At 45.1% G+C, this 20,802-nt stretch overlaps 1 protein-coding gene across 3 annotated transcripts in view; it reads left to right on the forward strand.

Moving 5' to 3' along the window:
* Positions 1–20,802, forward strand: part of rab11fip3 (RAB11 family interacting protein 3) — a 79,225-nt gene that overhangs the window by 39,776 nt on the left and 18,647 nt on the right. For 2 of the 3 annotated variants that reach the window (XM_033040698.1, XM_033040697.1), the window contains exons 4-6: positions 9,455–9,666; positions 16,954–17,079; positions 17,525–17,656. In XM_033040698.1, the coding sequence (XP_032896589.1) occupies positions 9,455–9,666; positions 16,954–17,079; positions 17,525–17,656 (470 nt within the window). The remainder of the gene's footprint in view (positions 1–9,454; positions 9,667–16,953; positions 17,080–17,524; positions 17,657–20,802) is intronic. The other variant, XM_033040699.1, reaches the window with a different exon arrangement.

The following is a 20,802-nucleotide window of genomic DNA, read 5'->3' on the forward strand; positions in this document are numbered from 1 at the left end:
GGCGGGGTGGAACAACGTTCCCCTGTAGCGACAAATTTAAACCAGGACCTGCAGGTAAGAGCTGGTTCGCGATGAGCTGGTGCTCCGGGACGGCATTATCATCGAGGGACATAAGGTGGTCGTCCCTGCCTCGCTGTACGGTTTGTACTTCAACGCTGCTCATATGGGGCATCCCGGGGCAGATGCCACCATCTCGCATGCCCAGGAACAATATTATTGGCCGGGCATGGCAAAGTACATCAAGGCCAGGGTGGCCTCCTGTCCGGATTGCAACTCTCTTGCCCCGCATCAGCAGCGACAGCCGCTTCTACAACAGCCTGCCCCTGACATGCCTTGGTCTTCGCTGGCTGCTGATATTTTCGAGTGGTGTGGAAAGCAGTACCTTGTGTTGGTCGACTCCTACTCAAATTGGTTCGAGGTGGACCTTCTCCCTGCCATCACCTCGGAGATGGTGATCAGTAAGCTCCGACGTCATTTCGCCACGTTTGGTTCCCCGGTTCGGTTGCAGACCGACAAAGGCCACCAGTTCACTAGTGCCGAATTTCAAGCTTTCGCTGCGAAGTGGAACTTCAATCATTTCACCAGCAGCCCGGAGTACCCGCAGAGCAATGGACTGGCTGAATGTGCGGTCCGCAGTGCGAAGCACCTGCTTGAACAATCCCGTCTCTCCAATGGTGATTTCTATCAGGGTCTGTTGAACCTTCGGAATATCTCCAGGGACAGTACAATGCAATCCCCTGCCCAACGCCTCATGTCCCGTGTTATTCGCCCTCCGATGCCGATCGCCCAGCAGTCCCTGATGCCCAAAGTCCTGCAGCCTGCTGCTGTCCAGCAACGGATTGCTCAGAAGCACGAAATCCAGCGCCGCTCGCACGACAAGTCCTGCCGCACCCTATCCCCACTGCTGCCTGGCCAGGTCGTCCGTTTGCAGACGTCTACCGGCTTCTCCCGACTCACTACCGTGGTCGGGGTCGACAGTTCGCCACGGTCATACCTGGTGGATTTTGAGGGGACTATCTACTGGCGCAGCCGCCAGCACCTGTTGGCGGTCAACGAGCCCAAACCACCTCCTGCGGTTCCGTATGCCCCTCCATCGCGTGTCGAGACTTCCCCCACTAACTTACCCTCTGCTCCCTGCATGCCCCGGTCGGTCCGCTTGCCTCGGTCTCCACCCCCTGCTCTTCCAGGGTTCGCCTCTCCGGCCCTGTCGTCCCCTGTCAGGTCTTCACTCTCTCCGACTTCTGCTCATTCTACCCCTTCTGCTTCACCTGGTTCACCTGTGCCTCTCGGTTCCCCTTTCAAGCTTGGGTCTCCACCCGCCTTCTCTCTCCCTCCTGTTCCTGTTCCTGTCCCTCCTATTCTTTCGGGTGGGGAGGGTGAGGGTGCTGTGCGCACTCGCTCAGGTCGGATTGTCAAACCTCCGGCTCGATACGGAGACTTCGTATAGCTTTGCAGGTACTGTATAACCAACCTGCTATTGCCGTAACTTGTTTAATTTGTAAGGGGAAGGATGTAGATGGTTTATGCATGCAACCTATAATGTAGCTACCTCATCACCACTAACCACGCCCCATCATATTAGTATAACTGTGATATCCTCCCTTTGTTCCCTCCCACTTGGTCCCGGTACGCCTGAAGGCTGGATGCAGTCAGTGCTGGGACGTGTGTGCCATGTGCTTTAATAAACACTTAGTAAAGGTTACAGTGTGTCAGGTATCACTCCTTTACACAGACCATCTCAAGATGGCTGAAACAGGTGCTAACACAGGCTGGGGTGGATACTAATATTTTTAAATCTCATTCCACCCGGGCTGCAGCTACATCGACAGCGATACAGTTGGATGTACCAATGGACCAAATCCTCAAGGCAGCAGGATGGTCTGAGGAAAAAACATTCCAATTATTTTACAACAAACCAGTAATGAAACCTGGAACGTTTGCAGAAACAATTTTAAGTTCTGTAAATTAATTTAAACCCATAAAAAGGGGTTATAATTTTGTGTTAACAAATTTTATGATTTCAATGTCGAATTCATGTCCAAATTATGTTAACACAATTCCTCCTACAGTCATCAAGGCAGACGTGATGCATGGACTCATTTCCACGGCATGAAATCACAGAGCTTTAAAATCTTCACGTAGTCACTCACGTGACTCTGAAGTAAAATAGTAAGATTAAAGGAGAACTTACCAGTTTGAAGTTTGATCTGTATTTTATGAGGAGTTACGGTGAGGGCATTACGTGCCCTCCGCTCCCACCCTTGATCATATACTTAACTGGTATCTCTTCTCTAATCTTACTATGTTTAGTCATTACAGTTATCTGTGATTTCACACCACTGCTTTGAAGAATGACACGCATGCGTACTGGCGGGCTTCTCATCGTAACTCCTCATAAAATACAGATCAAACTTCAAGCTGGTAAGTTCTCGTTTAATCTTACTATTCTTTCTGCTGTGCTGTAATTTTTTTATTTCTATAATCTGAGGAAACCTCTTTCCTTGTTCTCTATTTGAGAGATGTCCTTCATGTAGAAGAATTTTCAGAATCAATCTGATGGAGGAACTCAGCAGGTGAGGCAGCATCTGTGGGGGCAAAAGACAGACAAATAATTTGGGTCGGGACCTTCGTGCAGATTGACCCACTGAGTTTCTCCTTTTTTGTGTTTTTTTTTTTTTTGAGTTTCTGTCCTCTGGGTGTGCTTTATAGATGCTGCTGGCCGGTGGCAAGGCTGCCTTGTACTTGACCATTGGTCACTATAGTTGTATTGACACTGGTGTGGTCACTGCTACTTGTTTGATCCCCTGAGTTCCACTTGCTCAAATAGTGAACGATAAACACAGTTGATGCCTGACCTTGCATTTATAGATGTGTCCACAGTGGTTCTCCTGAGTGTGTCATTCAATCCTCCTGCACAAGAGGGTTTTTAATTGACCAGAGGAACCAGCCTGCTGTCTGGAACTTGAAGGACAATTGTAGATCGCCTCATCAGGAGGAGCACATGGGATGCATTTAGGCAATTAGATCTGCATTCTCATCAACAACAGCCCTTAGCCCCATTGTTGCAGAGTCTTTGTACCTGGTCTTGTCATTGTGGTCAGTCGTCGAGGTTACTCAATTAGTCAGTCATACAACATGCTTAACTTGCCCATGCCAACCATGATACTGCATCTGGGCTAGTTCTACCTGCCTGCAATTAGCCCACACCCCTCTAAATGTTTCCTATTCATGTAGCTATACAAATGTCTTTTAAATGTTATAGTACCTGCTTCAACTACCTCCTCTGGCAACTACACTCTATATTCAAATTTTTTTTAAAGGTTGTCCCTCAGTTTCCTATTGCATCTTTCCCCTCACCTCAAACCTGTGTCCCTTGTTCTTGATTCCTCTATCCTGGGTAAAAGACTCTGCACATTCATCCTATCTTCCTCTCATGATTTTATATACCCCTATAAGATCACACCTTGGCCTCCTGTGATCCAAGGAATAGTCCTAGCCTGCCCATCGTCTCCCTATTGCTCAGGCCCTCGAATTTAGTTTGGGGAAACAGGCCCTTCGGCCCACCGGGTCCGTGCTGACCAGCGATCCCCGCATATCAACACTAACTTCCACACACAGGACATTTTTTACATTTACCAAGCCAATTTACCTACATACCTGTATGTCTTTGGAGTGTCGGAGGAAACCGAATATCTCTGAGAAAACCCACGCAGGTCACGGAGAGAACGTACAAACTCCGAACAGGCAGCCCCCATAGTTGGGATCGAACCCGGGTCTCCGGCACTACATGCGTTGTGAGGCAGCAACTCGACCGCTGTGCCGCCACAGTCTTGGCCACATTTTTGTAAATCTTCTCTGCACTCTTTGCAGGTTATTGACGTTCCTATAGTGAGGTGACCAAAACTGAACACATGCTGTCTCATCTTATACAACTAACATAACATCCCAACTTTTATATTCAATTGTCAGTTGATTCAAATCTAATTAATCAGTCACACAAGTCTTCATGGTCGTGTGTCGATAGCTGGTCACTAACCTCTGAACCAGATGAACAAGAATCCAGACTTGCCCACTTGGCGCTGCCCAGAGACTTGAGTTTGATTATGACTGGTGCTATCTATGTATGTTCTCCCTTTGACCGCATTGTTTCCTCCGGGTTTTCCAGTTTCATCCCACCCCACATCCCAAAGACATTAAGGTTTGGTAGGTTAATTGGCCTCTGTGAAATTGCCCCTAGTGTGTAGGGAGTGGATTCGAAACTGGGATAACACAGAACTAGTGTGAATGGGTGTAGAGTTAGTGGGCCACAGGGCCTGTTTCCATGGTGCAAAAGAAAATTAAACCGGACCAATCACCTGCTGAGGTACGGCGTAATTCCAGTTTGGACTGTGGCACTGAATGTTGCTTTACGTGGAAAATGCTGGTGAGGACTCCAGTCATGCGGCACAAGAACAAGATTTCTATCCTCAGCTTATCAATATGCCACTTATTTATTGCATTCCTTGTTGCAATAAAAGCCAGACCTGTTCTGATATGAGTATTTTGGAGAGCAGCTGAGTATCAGAGGACAGAAAGGCTTTGACAGATAGACACAAAAAGCTGGAGTAACTCAGTGGGTCGGGCAGCTTCTCTGGGGGAAAAAAAGGAATAGGTGACGTTTTGGGTTGAGACCCTTCAGACTGAAGGAGGGTCTCAACCTGAAACGTCACTTATTCCTTTTCTCCAGAGATGCTGAGTTACTCCAGTTTTTTTTGTCTACGGTTTAAATCGGCGTCTGCAGTTCCTTCCCACCCACAGCGTCTGACAGTTTACTTTGAGCTCTGTGCCTGACTTTTTCTAGTTCTAACTGAGCATTTATCATTTTGATTGAATAGAGGCAGCTCTAACATTACTGAGTTATGTGTTTGGTCCCTCATTCACCTGCTGCTGATCTGGTGGAGAGGTTAGTGCTCTGTGGCTGAGGGCCTAGTCCTGCACTATCACTGTCCCTGGCTTCCTCGAGCAGAGGGTGTGTAGGAAGGAACTGCGGATGCTGGTTTAAACCGAAGACAGACACAAAGCTGGAGTAACTCAGCGGGTCAGACAGCATCTTTGGAGAAAAGGAATAGGTGCCAATTTGGGTCGAGACACTTCTTCAGGCTATACCCAAAACATCACCTATTCCTTTTCTGCAGAGATGCTGTCTGACCTACTGAGTTACTCCAGCTTTTTGTGTCTATCTTCGAGCAGAGAGAGGTGTGGCTGAAGCCAGTCACACCTCAATGACTGCTTAGAACCTCCTTCAGTGTTTGATGAGGTCATCATTAAGCACATTGCTGATTGGTGGATGTGCAGAGGAATCACAAGCCTTGGCATTCCCCTTGAACTTTAGACTTGATTTGGAAAGGCGACATATACTGGAAAGCTTTTGGTAAATCGCTGCACTTGAGCAGACTTTGAGCTGGGGACAACGGGGAAAGGTAACACCAGCATCTGCCGCATCTAGTGATTGTAACCAGGTTTATTTGTATTTAGTTTGTTTTGTGCTTCTGGAAATGGCAAAATCTACTACTTTGGACCAGCTGGTTGCTATACCGGGTTATTAGAAGTGGTTGTGTACAAATTGTATTTTACCTTTGTGACCTGCCAGCTTTTTTTGGATCTAACAATTGGTCAAGCTCGGGTGGTTGACAAATCATTGCCATCCCCTACCCCTTCCCACCTTCACTAAAAGTGAAATCCTTGGATTTCTTTTCATGCCAGGTTTTGAGTTGGTGTTGTGACCAATCCTGAGATTAGTTGTTGATCCATGTTTATTTTTTCAATCTAAGTAGTGGGTCTGAAAAATGGAGGTTGGGGGAAATTATCCATTGGTTTGAGACGTGCTGTCGGTGTCACATTTGTTCTGACCAGTGTTTTGGATTGATTTTCTTCAATTTTTTTTACAATATTTTGAGAAAGAACTGCATCTGCTGCTTCTCCAATGCCATTAGCTTCAGAGATGTTGCTCTTGATCACTGTGTTGAAGCTGTGACACTCTTGGATAACGGACACGTGGTTCTCAGTTTCTAATTTCCATATCCGTGTAGTTTGAAATACAGATGGAATCTTGGTTCTCGCAATGACTGCCACTGAGTGGCACTGAGCTAAAGGCTGTGGTCCAGCTGAAATATTTTAGGAGGTTCTCCAGGACATGTTCTCGTACTTTGCCTGCATAAAGCCAGGCATCTTGTATATATTTTAAAACTCCTTCTCAACCTAACCTACTTTCAATCCACTATATGCATCTATCCCCTGATATCTCTATTTGGACCCCTTTCTACCACAATACTATGTATAGCATCAACTTTCATGTCTATTCCATCTTATTTCAATCTCTTTGGGGCCTTCTGCCAAGTTTATCACAGTTTACTGTGCCTTTAAGTGCTGTAAGAAGTGGGCATGTGAATTCTTTCCTCGTGCCCTCATCTAAACAATTTTGAAAACCAATGATCTTAATGCTGTCAACTTTACTGACACCTCCCTCCAGTCTATAAACTACTTTCACATCCTGTAAATAAGACAAATGCCTAGAGGCTAGATACCTAGATAGACTGATCAGATGTATTTTGGAAGTCCATATGTACCACATCAATTCCATTTCGCTTATCGAGCCACTCTGTACATTTATCAAAAAAACCTCCAGTTTAATTAAACAGAGTCCCTTTCAAAAATCCATGTTGTATTCTTCTATAAATCGATATTTGCCTGGGGCATTTATTAATTCTGTTTGCGATTATTGCATCTCTAACTTTCCTCGTTACCAAAGCCCTTGAATGTTCATTTTCAAGGGAAGGAGATTTAGCATACTGGGTAACTACCCAGGAATTTACTTCTGATTCTGTCCGTATAGACCAGGGTATGTGCACCGTTTTGCTGCTGTGGTAACATTCCATACTGTGTACATTCCAAGTTTGGAACCAGTTTTGCATGGTGGGGAAGGGAAGTTCTACAATTTCATTGTATTTGAATTTTGAGGAACTAAATTCCAATCTCCTTGAATGTTGCTATTCAGCATCTTCTTCTTCTTTTGAGTCCATCTTGTTACAAATGTTGACCTCGCTGTTGTCGTTTGTCGCAAGCTTCCGGTGTCAATCAGTGGGAGCCATCACTTGTTGCAATAGATGATGATGGTAGCAGAATTAGCTCAGGATACTTCCAGTTTCCAGCCCAGCGACGTGAACGCTTCTGCTATGGGGCCGCTATTCAGCTGCCTGAGGTTCACTTAGTCGTGTGGCTGGCTGTACACAAACCTGCAATTGAGAAGCTCATCAGGTATCAGTGTGAAATTTCATAGTCCTTGATGTCCATGAAAATGTTGATTTCATTAAGTTTCATGTGTCTCTTTAAGCCATGTAATGGCTGCATACTGTACTGAAGTAATGCTCTACCACACCACCAGGAACTCTGGTCAGCCAACCTCAACAAAGAAAGCCAAAACCCCCTCTAGGAGTGAGGGTGGGTTTGGGTGAGGGTTGATAGTGGGGGTATTTACACAAGTTCCTGAAATCTTAAGATGTGGCTGGGATGAGGTCTTGTAGCTGAAGATGTTCACGGATGAATTAAGAGGGAATCCCAGAGTGAGTCTGGCTCGTGTTTGATAGCTTCTTTCTCCAACTTCCATTTCCTTGATTAGATGAAGGCAGTCATTCATGCATTGGGTCCAGACGTTTGAAATCGACGAATTGGGCCAAAAATTGAATTGTTTTAAAAACTTCAAATTGAACGGAGGGCAACCTGGAAGAACTGATTAAGTATTGTTTGCAAACATACAGGTATTTATTCATCTATAAATCTAAGAGTTGGGCGCTTGTTACAGCTGTACAAGAACTTTAGTTAGCCTGAATTTGCAGTATTGCCTGCAGTTCTGATTGCTCCATTACAGGAAGGATGTGGAGGCTTTGAAGAAGGTCACCAGAATGCTGCCTGGACCAAGGGCTACTGGCTTTAAGGAAGAGTGTGGACACATTTAGATTGTTTTCTCTGGAAAATCAGTGGCTGATAAAAGTGTATAAAATTACAAAAGGAAGTGTCAGGCAAAATTGTTGGGCTTTTTCATGATATGGAATTGTATAATATACAAGAGGGCATCAGTTTGATATGGGGAAAGTTTAAAGATATATGTAACACGGTGTATTGCATGGTGGACGGTGCCTGAATGTGCAGTCTGGGGAGGTGGTGGTGAAAATAAGATGCGATAACAACATTTAGGAGGCATTTAGAATGGACATATGAACAGGCAGGTAACGGACAGATATAGACCAAGTGCAGGCAGCTGTGCAGTTTAAATTGGTGGTATGGTTAGCACAGACATCGTGGACCGAAGGGCCTTTGCTGTACTATGAGATTAAATGATGGCCAAAGTAATAATGAAGGCACTCAGCCTGCAAAGAGTGAGATGGGCTGTGTTGCCAGGTGTGGGGGCAGCACTTGGCCAGGGTGTCCATGTAATGCTAGGATTGTGATGCCACTGATCTTGTGTGCTGGTACCTTGTGGGGAGGGTCCTCTTTGATTGGTGGGGGTGGGAGGTGCCCCTTGTTACTCCAGCTGTAGGTGTAAGCCGAGGTGGAAAGATCAGAACCCCAAATCAACATTCACTCAGGACAGCAATGACCCAAGGCTGGGCGGCTTTTGGGAGATGAGATGGCATTCAGGCAATTATTTTTGCTTGTTTCACTCGACGGGTTTTGGAAACCTGAGAGTTTGGAGCATCAGCACTGTGTTGCACAAGGTGATTCACCAGCTGGCTCAGCTTAAACATGTAGTGTTGAGTTGTCCTAGCAACGGCTGAATTGACAGGTTGTGTAACCTGCTTCCTGAAGCTCTTTTAAAAAAAAAAAAAAAAATCCCCACTGTGAATTCTCACGGCAAAAGGGTGGCTTACCTGTGGGTGTCATGTTTGGTGGCTCCAGACTGTTGGAACAGTTGGGCCCTGTTTTGAGACTGGAGGCAATGATCAAGCAGTGGGCAGCAGTCTGATCCTTATTAGCTGTGATTTATTTACTGGGGAACTTGCACCAGTCAGGTCAAAACTAACTTAAATTCTGGGCTGTTTTGGTTGCATGTCAGCAGGTGCTTAATGAGTCATTGGCTGATTGTGTGTGCGTAGTGTAGCCGGCATGAGTACCTGTGTTCAGGACTACCCTGTTGAATTGTTTTTGATTCAGTTTATTAATGTCACATGTTCTGAGATGCAGCAGAAGGCTTAAAAAAACAGATGTTTTCTGTTCTGTACCTGAGGCTTGCTATTCCATTACAAGGACAACACTGATAACTGGCTGTAAACACACAGCGCACTGGTTGAACTATTCCTTTGACTCCCTCAGTGTTTCTAAACTTATTGTGCACCTCTGCTGTGGTATTTGTTGCTTAGGTGATAACTTACACGGTTCTTTCAGTGCTGTGCAGTCTAACATTGACCTGCTCTGTTTTCAGACTAACGAAGTGACAGACAGTGCTTACATGGGCTCTGAGAGTACCTACAGTGAATGTGAGACCTTCACAGATGAGGACACGGGTACCCTGGTTCACCATGGAGCACACGATGAGTTGGAAACTGACAGTGCCATAGACACCACCTTAAACTCCGAGTTCACAGATACACCTGAAGATTCAGAACACACTGTTCCGTTTAATGGGACCATGAAGTAAGTACGAGGACTGTTCACTTTTGTTCTGTCATTTCAATGAATGTTGAGGGTCCCTCTCCTATAAATCAGTATCACGCCTGGCTGTTGTGCTTGTTTGGCACCCTAACCTTGTCATTGACCAACGCCAAGGTAATTTATCAGAGGCCCCATGGTATGAGATGCTTGTGGAGCCTGCAGCGCCTCCTATGGGTATGAATTGGTACTGCAGTATCTGAAGTGCCCTTGCCACATCACCCACTTGTGTCCCAACATGAAGCCTGTGATTTCCTTCTGGAACTGAAGGGTTTTCAAATTGGATGCGGTGCATCACAATATACATTTTTTTCAAGGGCCAACGTTTGGAGCAGGCTTCCTAAATGGGTGGTGCCAAGTACTCGCCGTATTACTTTAGATGCAAGTCTCCCTTGTATCTATCTCCTGCAGCAAAGGGAACTCTTTCAACAAGTGGGGAACGATGAAACTAGAAAGACTAGCTTTTCAAAACATTTGGTTTGAATGGAGTAGATAGAAAAACAGTGTGGTGTAAGTGAGATCTGCACTGCTGTGACTGCAGTGAGATGGGAGACCCCCATCAGATGGTCCATGGTGCAAAACAATGTTTACACAGTCCAGATCAGGGAAGCCAGATGTGCCAGTGGTTGACATTGAGTGAAAGGCTGGTAAGCTGCATAGTGCCACAGTGTTCCTTGGAGTTTAACCAAATCGGATGTTCCACTAGGTCAGTCTATTGATTAAAAAAGTTAACAAAAAAAATCTAATTTAAATCGTGAGTGGGAAGGGTTTTGTGAGGACATGTGGTTCCAGGCCTTGATTGCAGCCTTGGTTCAAACACAGACAAAAGCACAGGACTCCAGATGCGAGTAGAGTGCCAGGCTTTAACATCAAAGGCAGCATGAGTGGGGCCTGCAGGATCCCTGGTTAAAAAAAAAAAGTTAAATAGCAAGGAGGAGATGCTTCACTGTCTGGAGTCATATTTCCCATAAAGGATCAATATGGTTGTTGAAGATGGTTCTGGGACATTGTCCATGACTGTTCTCAACCATTAGCTCCATTCATAGAAACATAGAAAATAGGTGCAGGAGTAGGCCATTCGGCCCTTCGAGCCTGCACCGCCATTCAATATGATCATGGCTGATCATCCAACTCCGTATCCTGTACCTGCCTTCTCTCCATACCCCCTGATCCCTTTAGCCACAAGGGCCACATCTAACTCCCTCTTAAATATAGCCAATGAACTGGCCTCAACTACCTTCTGTGGCAGAGAATTCCAGAGATTCACCACTCTCTGTGTGAAAAATGTTTTCCTCATCTCGGTCCTAAAAGATTTCCCCCTTATCCTTAAACTGTGACCCCTTGTTCTGGACTTCCCCAACATCGGGAACAATCTTCCTGCATCTAGCCTGTCCAACCCCTTAAGAATTTTGTACGTTTCTATAAGATTCCCCCTCAATCTTCTAAATTCTAGCGAGTACAAACCGAGTCTATCCAGTCTTTCTTCATATGAAAGTCCTGACATCCCAGGAATCAGTCTGGTGAACCTTCTCTGTACTCCCTCTATGGCAAGAATGTCTTTCCTCAGATTAGGAGACCAAAACTGTACGCAATACTCCAGGTGTGGTCTCACCAAGACCCTGTACAACTGCAGTAGAACCTCCCTGCTCTTATACTCAAATCCTTTTGCTATGAATGCTAACATACCATTCGCCTTCTTCACTGCCTGCTGCACCTGCATGCCTACTTTTAATGACTGGTGTACCATGACACCCAGGTTACGTTGCATCTCCCCCTTTCCTAATCGGACACCATTCAGATAAGTCTACTTTACTGTTTTTGCCACCAAAGTGGATAACCTCTCATTTATCCACATTATTCTGCATCTGCCATGCATTTGCCCACTCACCCAGCCTATCCAAGTCACCTTGCAGCCTCCTAGCACCCTCTACACAGCTAACACTGCCCCCCAGCTTCGTGTCATCCCCAAACTTGGAGATGTTGCATTCAATTTCCTCGTCCAAATCATTAATATATATCGTAAATAGCTGGGGTCCCAACACTGAGCCTTGCGGTACCCCACTAGTCACTGCCTGCCATTGTGAAAAGGACCCGTTTACTCCTACTCTTTGCTTCCTGTCTGCCAGCCAGTTCTCTATCCACATCAATACTGAACCCCCAATACCGTGTGCTTTAAGTTTGTATACTAATCTCTTATGTGGGACCTTGTCGAAAGCCTTCTGAAAGTCCAGATATAACACATCCACTGGTTCTCCCTTATCCACTCTACTAGTTACATCCTCGAAAAAGTCTATAAGATTCGTCAGACATGATTTACCTTTCATAAATCCCATCTTTAATAACTGATTCTAGCAGTTTCCCCACTACATCGTTAGACTAACTGGTCTGTAATTCCCCCTTTTTTCTCTCCCTCCCTTTTTAAAAAAGTGGGGTTACATTAGCTACCCTCCAATCCTCAGGAACTACTCCAGAATCTAAAGAGTTTTGAAAAATTATCACTAATGAATCCACTATTTCTGGGGCTACTTCCTTAAGTACTCTGGGATGCAGCCTATCTGGCCCTGGGGATTTATCGGCCTTTAATCCATTCAATTTACCTAACACCACTTCCCGGCTAACCTGGATTTCACTCAGCTCCTCCATCTCATTTGACCCCCGGTCCCCTGCTATTTCCGGCAGATTATTTATGTCTTCCTTAGTGAAGACAGAACCAAAATAGTTATTCAATTGGTCTGCCATGTCCTTGTTCCCCATGATCAATTCACTTGTTTCTGACTGCAAGGGACCTACATTTGTTTTAACTAATCTTTTTCTCTTCACATATCTATAAAAGCTTTTGCAGTCAGTTTTTATGTTCCCTGCCAGTTTTCTTTCATAATCTGTTTTCCCTTTCCTAATTAAGCCCTTTGTCCTCCTCTGCTGGACTCTGAATTTCTCCCAGTCCTCTGGTAGGCTGCTTTTTCTGGCTAATTTGTACGCTTCATCTTTTGTTTTGATACTATCCCTGATTTCGCTTGTTATCCACGGATGGACTACCTTCCCTGATTTATTTTTTTGCCAAACTGGGATGAACAATTGTTGTAGTTCATCCATGCAGTCTTTTAATGCCTTCCATTGCATATCCACCGTCAACCTATTAAGAATCAATTGCCAGTCTATCTTGGCCGATTCACATCTCATACCCTCAAAATACCTTTCTTTAAGTTCAGGACCCTTGTTTCTGAATTAACAATGTCACTCTCCATCCTAATGAAGAACTCAACCATATTATGGTCACTCTTGCCCAAGGGGCCACGCACAACAAGACTGCTAACTAACCCTCATTACTCAATACCCAATCTAGAATAGCCTGCTCTCTCGTTGGTTCCTCTACATGTTGGTTTAGAAAACTATCCCGCATACATTCCAAGAAATCCTCTTCCTCAGCACCCTTGCCAATTTGATTTACCCAATCTATATGTAGATTGAAGTCACCCATTATGACTGTTTTACCTTTGTTGCACACATTTCTAATTTCCTGTTTGATGCCATCCCCAACTCCACTACTACTGTTAGGTGGCCTGTACACAACTCCCACTAGCGTTTTCTGCCCCTTAGTGTTTCGCACCTCTACCCATATTGATTCCACATGCTCCAAGCTAATGTCCTTCCTTTCTATTGTGTTAATCTGCTCTCTAACCAGCAACGCTACCCCACCTCCTGTCCCTTTCTGTCTATCCCTCCTGAATATTGAATATCCCTGGATGTTCAGCTCCTAGCCTTGGTCACCCTGGAGCCATGTCTCCATGATCCCAACTATATCATAGTCATTAATAATTATCTGCACATTCAACTCATCCACCTTATTACGAATGCTTCTTGCATTGAGACACAAAGCCTTCAGGCTTGTTTTTACAACACTTATACAATTATGTTGGAAAGTGGCCCTTTTTGATTTTTGCCCTGGATTTGTCTGCCTGTTGAAAGGCTGGCAATAGTGGGGTTGGCCATTGATTCCACAATATTTAATTCATTTGCAAGCTCCCGTTCAAGATTACATACAGCAAAACCTAAACAACATTTGGACAAGACCCAACATGAGTGTAAGGCATTGACCATCTGAGCATTACCACCAATCTGTTGGGGGAACCAATGACGAAATTCAAATGGACCAACCATATTCCTCTTCCCTTGGGGATAAGAATGACTTGCTGGCACTCCACCTCCATGGGTTTGGAGGTAACTGAAGAGTCCTCAATGGGAACTCCAAGCTCTGCCACGTTTGATCAGTTGATGGGCTGTTTGGGATACTTTGTAAAGCCTCCACTGTCTGCAAATGGCCTATTGAAGTGTTGGTGTAGGCAATCAAGGAATTGCAATGTGTTTTTAAAATGGGGAAGAAGAAGCATGACTGGAGAGCTGTGACCAGTGGTGTTCTGCTGGGATCAGTGCTTGGACATCTGATTAAATACAAGTTACTTAAACAAAAAGGTAGGTGGGCTGATTAGCAAGTTTGCAGATAGCACAAAAGTGGTCGACTTGTGGATAGCGAAGAAGGTGTCAAATATACAACAGGATATAAATTAGTTGTAGATATGGGCTGAAATGGACGATAGTGTTAAAGGTGGATAATTGAGGGGTTGCACTTTGGGAGGTCAAATGTACGGGAAGGTATAGTTAGTTTAGTTTATTATTGCCACGGGTAGCGAGACACAGTGAAAAGCTTTTTGTTGCGTGTTATCCAGTCGGCGAAAAGAGTATGTATGATTACAATCAATCTGTTCCGTGTACAGATGCAGGATAAAGGGCATAGTCAGTGTAAGAAATGCTGCTGTTGAAATAAGAGTGGAACGATTTGTAATGAGAGCAAATCCACTTCTGGGATCAGCACGTAAAGTTGCCTGGCTTTAGTCCATCTTGGATGTAGTATAGTTCATGACAGGACCCTTGGGAGTATTTATTATATGGAGATCTTGAGGTTCAAAAATCCATGGTTTCCTGAAAGTGACATAGTATATAGAGTGGTAAAGAAAGCATACAGAATGCTTGCTTTCATTAGTTAGGTTATTGAATGTAAAAGCTATCTCATTGCAGCTTTATAAAACTTTGGTTAGTTTACACTTATGTGTTACTATTACGTGCAATTCTAGTTCCCTCATTCCATGTTGAGGCTTTGGAGAAGATACAGAAGAGGTTCACTAGGAGGTTCCCTGGATTAAAGAATATCAGTTGATAGGAGAGGTTGGCCAAACTTGGATTGGAGTGTCAGATGCTGAGAGGAGACCTGAGAAGTTATAAAATTGAGACGCATAGATAGGGTCGTAGACAGTCTTGATTTTTTATTTTCCCAGTATAGAAATATTAAATACTTGAAAGTTAGTTAATGGAGATGCTTAAGGCAAGTTTTTTGTGTTTTTTTTGTTTTGTTTTTTAACCCTAAAGGTAGGTGCCTGGAATTAGCTGCTGTGGGAGGTTGGTGAGGCAAATATTATCTTGGTGCTTTTGTTCTGAGTGGCCGTGCTGCAAACATTAAATAGTGGAGGTAACGGCTTAAACCCTCCACCCCAATTGTCCTGGAATAGAATCCACTCCACGGGAACTTGATGATGGTGAGGTACAATTTCACATTGAGGAATCCATACAAATACTTTAGCTGTAAAAGGAAGTTTGAGGTTCCTATTTCCTGTAAAATGCATTTGTAGTAAGTCCCCTTCTCAGAGTGATTGTGTTCAACAGCTTTGAAGCAACAAAGCCACTGAATTAAGTTGGTGCTATGTTTCCAGGATACGATCAGTGTGCCTCTAAACTCTAAAGGATCGGTCTGAAATGTCCCTATTCATTATGGCAAAGAAGGGGCTTGCTTTAATCTTCAGTGAAAGAAAAGCTAATAACTATCAAGTCCAGCTCTTGCATTGCTTCCCCTTGTTGCAAGATGTATCAATGTACAATGTGCATGGATGTATTTTTACAAGGTGCAAGCTGTAACTTGCCAGTACCTTTTAATAAAAACTTGACTAACCAGTAGCTCTAAGTGAGTACGTTGCCTCCAATGGAAGTAAACCTCTGGTAGAAAATAAACAAGCAACTGGTGTTAACTGGTGTTAACTTGCTGTTAACTGGCTTTCTCAAGTCAGCAGGTATAAGCCAGGGATAAACCAGGCAGTTTTCCAGCACCAGGTGCTGTGCACTGGAGCTGAGCCGTACACAATGTAGCTCTGTATAGCGTGAGATAGAGTGGGGGAAGGCTGGACTGCATGCTTGACATGAAACGGCAGGAGACATTTGAAAGGTCAGCGCAGTGTACCTCCGCTGAGGCAGGACGGCGCATCGGGAGTCATACAGGGAGCTGTCGCCAGGGAGCTGCTCAATCGGACTGGTATTTCCTACCATCTTTATCACTTCTGCAGTTAATTGGCTCAAGTGAAAGAATTGTTTTACTTGGAGTGAAATAAAACTGAGTGTAATTAGTATTCTTTAAATCCCCTGGCAGTGGGTTCCAGGCACCCATTGACCCAACCTTATCCTGCACAGCTCCTTTAAACTCTTTCTTCTCACCCTCCCCCGCCCACCTTAAAGTTATGCCTTCTAGTCTTTGTCATTTCCACCCTGGGGTGGGGGAAGAAAGGTTCTATACTTGTTTGGACAAGGCATGTGAGATCAGAATCACAAGTCCTGGCGAAACCCAGCTGAGCATTGCGCAAGTGCTGCTGTGCTGCCACTTGATGACATTTTACAATTGAGAGTTGTGGTCGCTTTAGCTGTATGTGGGTGGTTTGGTTCAATGTGCAGCATGTCCCGAGATGATTGTCTTCCGCACCAAGTCAACGTTACCCAGTCCACCAGACTTTGTCTCAACAGTCTCTGCTTCCTCCTCTATCTGAAGTTGCCTGCAAATGCTTGTTTTCTCTGGTCATTCCATGCTGACCTCATCTGAGGATGAGGATGTTCATGGAGGTTAAGAGTATTCATGGAGCTGCCATCACTATTTAATGATCCATCAGAACTGGATGGGGTGGAAGGAACCTGCAGACCATTTAATGCACTGAATGAGTAAATTGTGGCCTCCCATTATTTTCACCCAGGAAGAGGCAGGTGTAGGGGTGATGGCTTCATGTAGTAGTTTCTTCAGGATAAGGAATACCACCTTAAAAGTGGAAGAGCAACAATACTTTCGGAAAAGTGTATGGAAAGCTTCAAATTTCCCTGAAATCTTGGTTCATGGTATTTCCTGGTGCTAGGAACCTTCAGCATAATGTCTAAGCTCCAGCATTTCTTCCCCTTCCCCCCACACAGCACCGAGGAGCACTTTGAAGATTACGGAGAAAGCAACGAGAATGACTTTGCATCAAGTAGTTTCTGTCAGGATGGAAGCATAAGCATCAATGGCCACTTAAATCGCTCGGCATTGCTTTGTCCCAGGTAAGGCCCTGCTGGGGAATGTGGCTGCATGCGATTGCAGGGGTGGGGGGGAGACTCTTAACATGTGACCAGATCGTGGAGAACTAATCTTGCGGTTGCTGCAAAACCTCGTTGTCTCTGAACGGCAAATGTTGGTTGTCAGCTTCAAGCGTGTGGTCTGTGTGAATGTCACTTGTCTTTGGATGTTTCAGTCATAGGTGCTGTTTTCTTGCACAGTGAGTGACTGTTTCTTTTTCTTGTCTCTAAAAAAAGCAGACTATTTAACATAATGAAACTTTTGGGCATAGAAGTTGGGTGGATCTATCTTGTGTAATTTCCTCAGTAGCATGTTTCTTCTGCTAACCTTTGCCATGTAAAATCGGCGTCCCAATCACTTCTGAAATGTGTGTCCTTGAGATCAATAGATTCTCTTTTAATCACCCAACTGCCCCCTCTGATTTTCCAGTGATCATTTTACTTCAACTTTACAAAGTATCATTGGGGAAGAGATGCTGGAGTTTTACTGCACTCAGTGTCATAAACAAATCAATCGCCTGGAAGATCTATCTGCTCGAATCAGCTGTCTTGAAATGAATAGGTAACTGCATGGTTCTGCCTTGCTTTTGGTTGGGGTTTTCCTGATTTGTGGTGATCCTTTGCGTCGTTTTAGAGGTAGAAACTTTGTAGGTTATGGAACCAAGCTTGGAATGTGGTTTGCTGCCTGAGCTTGTGGGTGTTGTTGCCATCTGATACCTGTGCTAATAAGAGGTTAAATAATTGCGCTAGGAAATGCCAAGCCAGTGTTGTGTACCGCAGGCCGCAATTAAAAGCAACCTTGTAATGGTTGAGGTGAGGTTCTATCTCTGGAAGTTCATCACCAGCAATGTTGTCTCCTTATTGGTCTGGTGTGGCAACTGGTGCCTTGCTACACTACTGTAATGCGTGAGGAAACCAAACCTGAGCAAATGAGGACACTATTTAGTGAAGAGGGGAGAAGGGAAAGATTTAACAGGAACCTGAGGGACAACTTGTTCAGTGGATGGTGGGTGTATGGAGCAGGCTGCCACGGGGGGTAGGTGAGGCAGGTACTATAACATTTAAAGGATATTTGGCCTGGTGTAAGGATAGGAAATGTTGAGCGGAATGTGGTATTAGATCAGATGGGGTATATTGCTTGGCATGGGTAAATTGGGCTGATGGGCCTGTTTCCAAACTGTGACTTTGACTAGGTATTTGAGGGTATTATATAGAACATCTGTGCTGAACACACAGCCTATCTGCCTGCACGTGATCCTTATCCCTCTTCCCTGCATATCCATGTGATTACACAAAAAGTCTCTTAAATGCTACTATCACATCTGCCTCGACCATCCCCAGCAGCGCGTTCTAGGCACCCACCTCCCTCCGATACAAAAAAACTTGCCCCGTACATATTTAAATTTCGTCCCTCCCACCTTAAAACTATGCCCTCTAGTATTTGATTTATACAAAAGGTTGACTGTCTTCCCTATCTATGCCTCCCTTAACTTTGTATACTTCTATAAAGTCTCCCTACAACCAGAGCAAACCATGCAAGTGTGTCCAACTTCTTCCCATAGCTAACATGCCCTATTCCAGGCATCATTCTGATAAACCTCCTCTGCACCCTTTCCAAAGCCTCCATATCCTTCCTGTATTGGGTGCCTGTATGCAGCGTTGCTTGGGGTGGTTGTTCTGACAGATGTGATGGCGGCGTTTAAGAGACTTGGATCGGCGCATGGATATGCAGGGAATGGAGAGAGATATAGATTATTTGCAGGCCGATAAGATTTGGTTTTGGCATCATGTTCAGTCCAGACATTGAGGGGTGAAGGGCCTGTTTCCATGCTGCACTGTTCTATGTACAATGAGCAGTTCATGCATGAAATCCTTCCCTAGATTAATATTTAACATCCGTGTCTCCTGTTATCTAAAAGTTCTAACATTTTGCCATTTTTGTATTCTTCTGTACTTTTTACACGACTTGTGTACATTTTCATCCGCTATTATCAAGGATTTCTGTTCTAGATATTTGCTGTTTTGACACGGAGTTCTAAAACTAACCATTTGATGTAGTCAGCAAAACATGAAAAAGTAACTTTATAGTTAGTTATGGATAAAATAAAGTTACCCATGCCAACGGTTGACCTAATCCGGAATGCACAAGTTTGTGAACTCTGTGCATATGATGTTTGTCTGTCTTAACCCTACTCGTGTGGCTGGGAAGCTGGTACAAAATGAAGCCATTGTGATTGCATACTGCACTCCCTCTCTACTTCATCCCTGAGTCACCGCGTGACACAATCTGCTTCTGATGCTCTAAAATTGCTTGTTTTCCCCTTGCTGGTAAAGCACCAATCTGCAGGTGCTTTAATTCTTTGTTTGAACAGGCTTTTGTGCACCACACTGATAGCTACACACGGGGCTATGATTAGGCAAGATGAGAAGGAGTGGTGGAGCAGTCAGTGTTGGCAGGGCAATGGAGGGTATAATTAGTGCACACGAGGAACTGCAAGTGCTGGTTTACAAAGCAAGACACACAGTGCTGGAGGAACTCAGCAGGCCAGTCAGTATCTCTGGAGAACATGGATAAGTGATGTTTTGGGTCAGGGCCCTTCAGATTGCATAAGGGTCCTGACCTGAAACGTCACCCTTGTATGTTCTCTGGAAAGTATAATTAAGCTGGGTGTGGAAGGAGCACAGTGTTTGAGCAGAATAATATTATGAAGCCAATTGTCAATAATGGAGTGAATGTGGACAGGCCAGTTGGCCACTGGATGTCATGATGAGTCTGGGCTGTCTGGTCAGATTGCAGTGCGGTCTCGGTGGGTGCACTCTGATCAGTCGCAGTACATTGTGCTTTGTCAGTAAATCTGAGCAAACCTGCCCCCTGCTGGGGACGCCAGATGCTGGAATATCGAAGGTACACAAAATTGCTGGAGGAACTCAGCGGGTGCAGCAGCATCTATGGAGCGAAGGAAATAGGCGACATTTCGGGCCGAAACCCTTCTTCAGACTGATAGGGGGTGGGGAAAGAAAGAAGGACAAAGGGAGGAGGAGGAGGAGCCCGAGGGCGGGCGGATGGGAGGAGACAGCTAGAGGGTGAAGGAAGGGGAGGGGGGGAGGGGACAGCACGGGCTAGCCAAATTGGGAGAATTCAATGTTGATGCCAAGGGGACGCAAGGACCCCAGACGGAATATGAGGTGCTGTTCCTCCAATTTCCGCTGTTGCTCACTCTGGCAATGGAGGAGACCCAGGACAGAGAGGTCGGATTGGGAATGGGAGGGGGAGTTGAAGTGCTGAGCCACCGGGAGGTCAGGTAGGTTATTGCGGACTGAGCGGAGGTGTTCGGCGAAACGGTCGCCCAACCTACGCTTGGTCTCACCGATGTAAATCAGCTGACATCTAGAGCAGCGGATGCAGTAGATGAGGTTGGAGGAGATACAGGTGAACACTTTGTCTACTCCACTGCGATATCTCTTCAAGGTATGCCTACTTTGAAGAAGTTCTCCTCCTCTCTCCGGAGACAGTTTCACAACCTCCTCTCTAACTGCACACCTTCTGTGATCCCCCCTGCCCTCCAACTGTACGACCATACCCTTACCCAGACTCGATACCACAGCCACATCTGCTTCCTCGGGTCCTGCCTGCGCCTCCATCTCATACCCCACGGCTTCCAGCTCCAGTTCCCTACCTCCCAGTTCAGACCCCAACCGGACCATCGG

The sequence above is a fragment of the Amblyraja radiata genome, chromosome 22 (assembly GCF_010909765.2).
Source record: "Amblyraja radiata isolate CabotCenter1 chromosome 22, sAmbRad1.1.pri, whole genome shotgun sequence".
Classification (NCBI taxonomy): Eukaryota; Metazoa; Chordata; class Chondrichthyes; order Rajiformes; family Rajidae; genus Amblyraja; species Amblyraja radiata.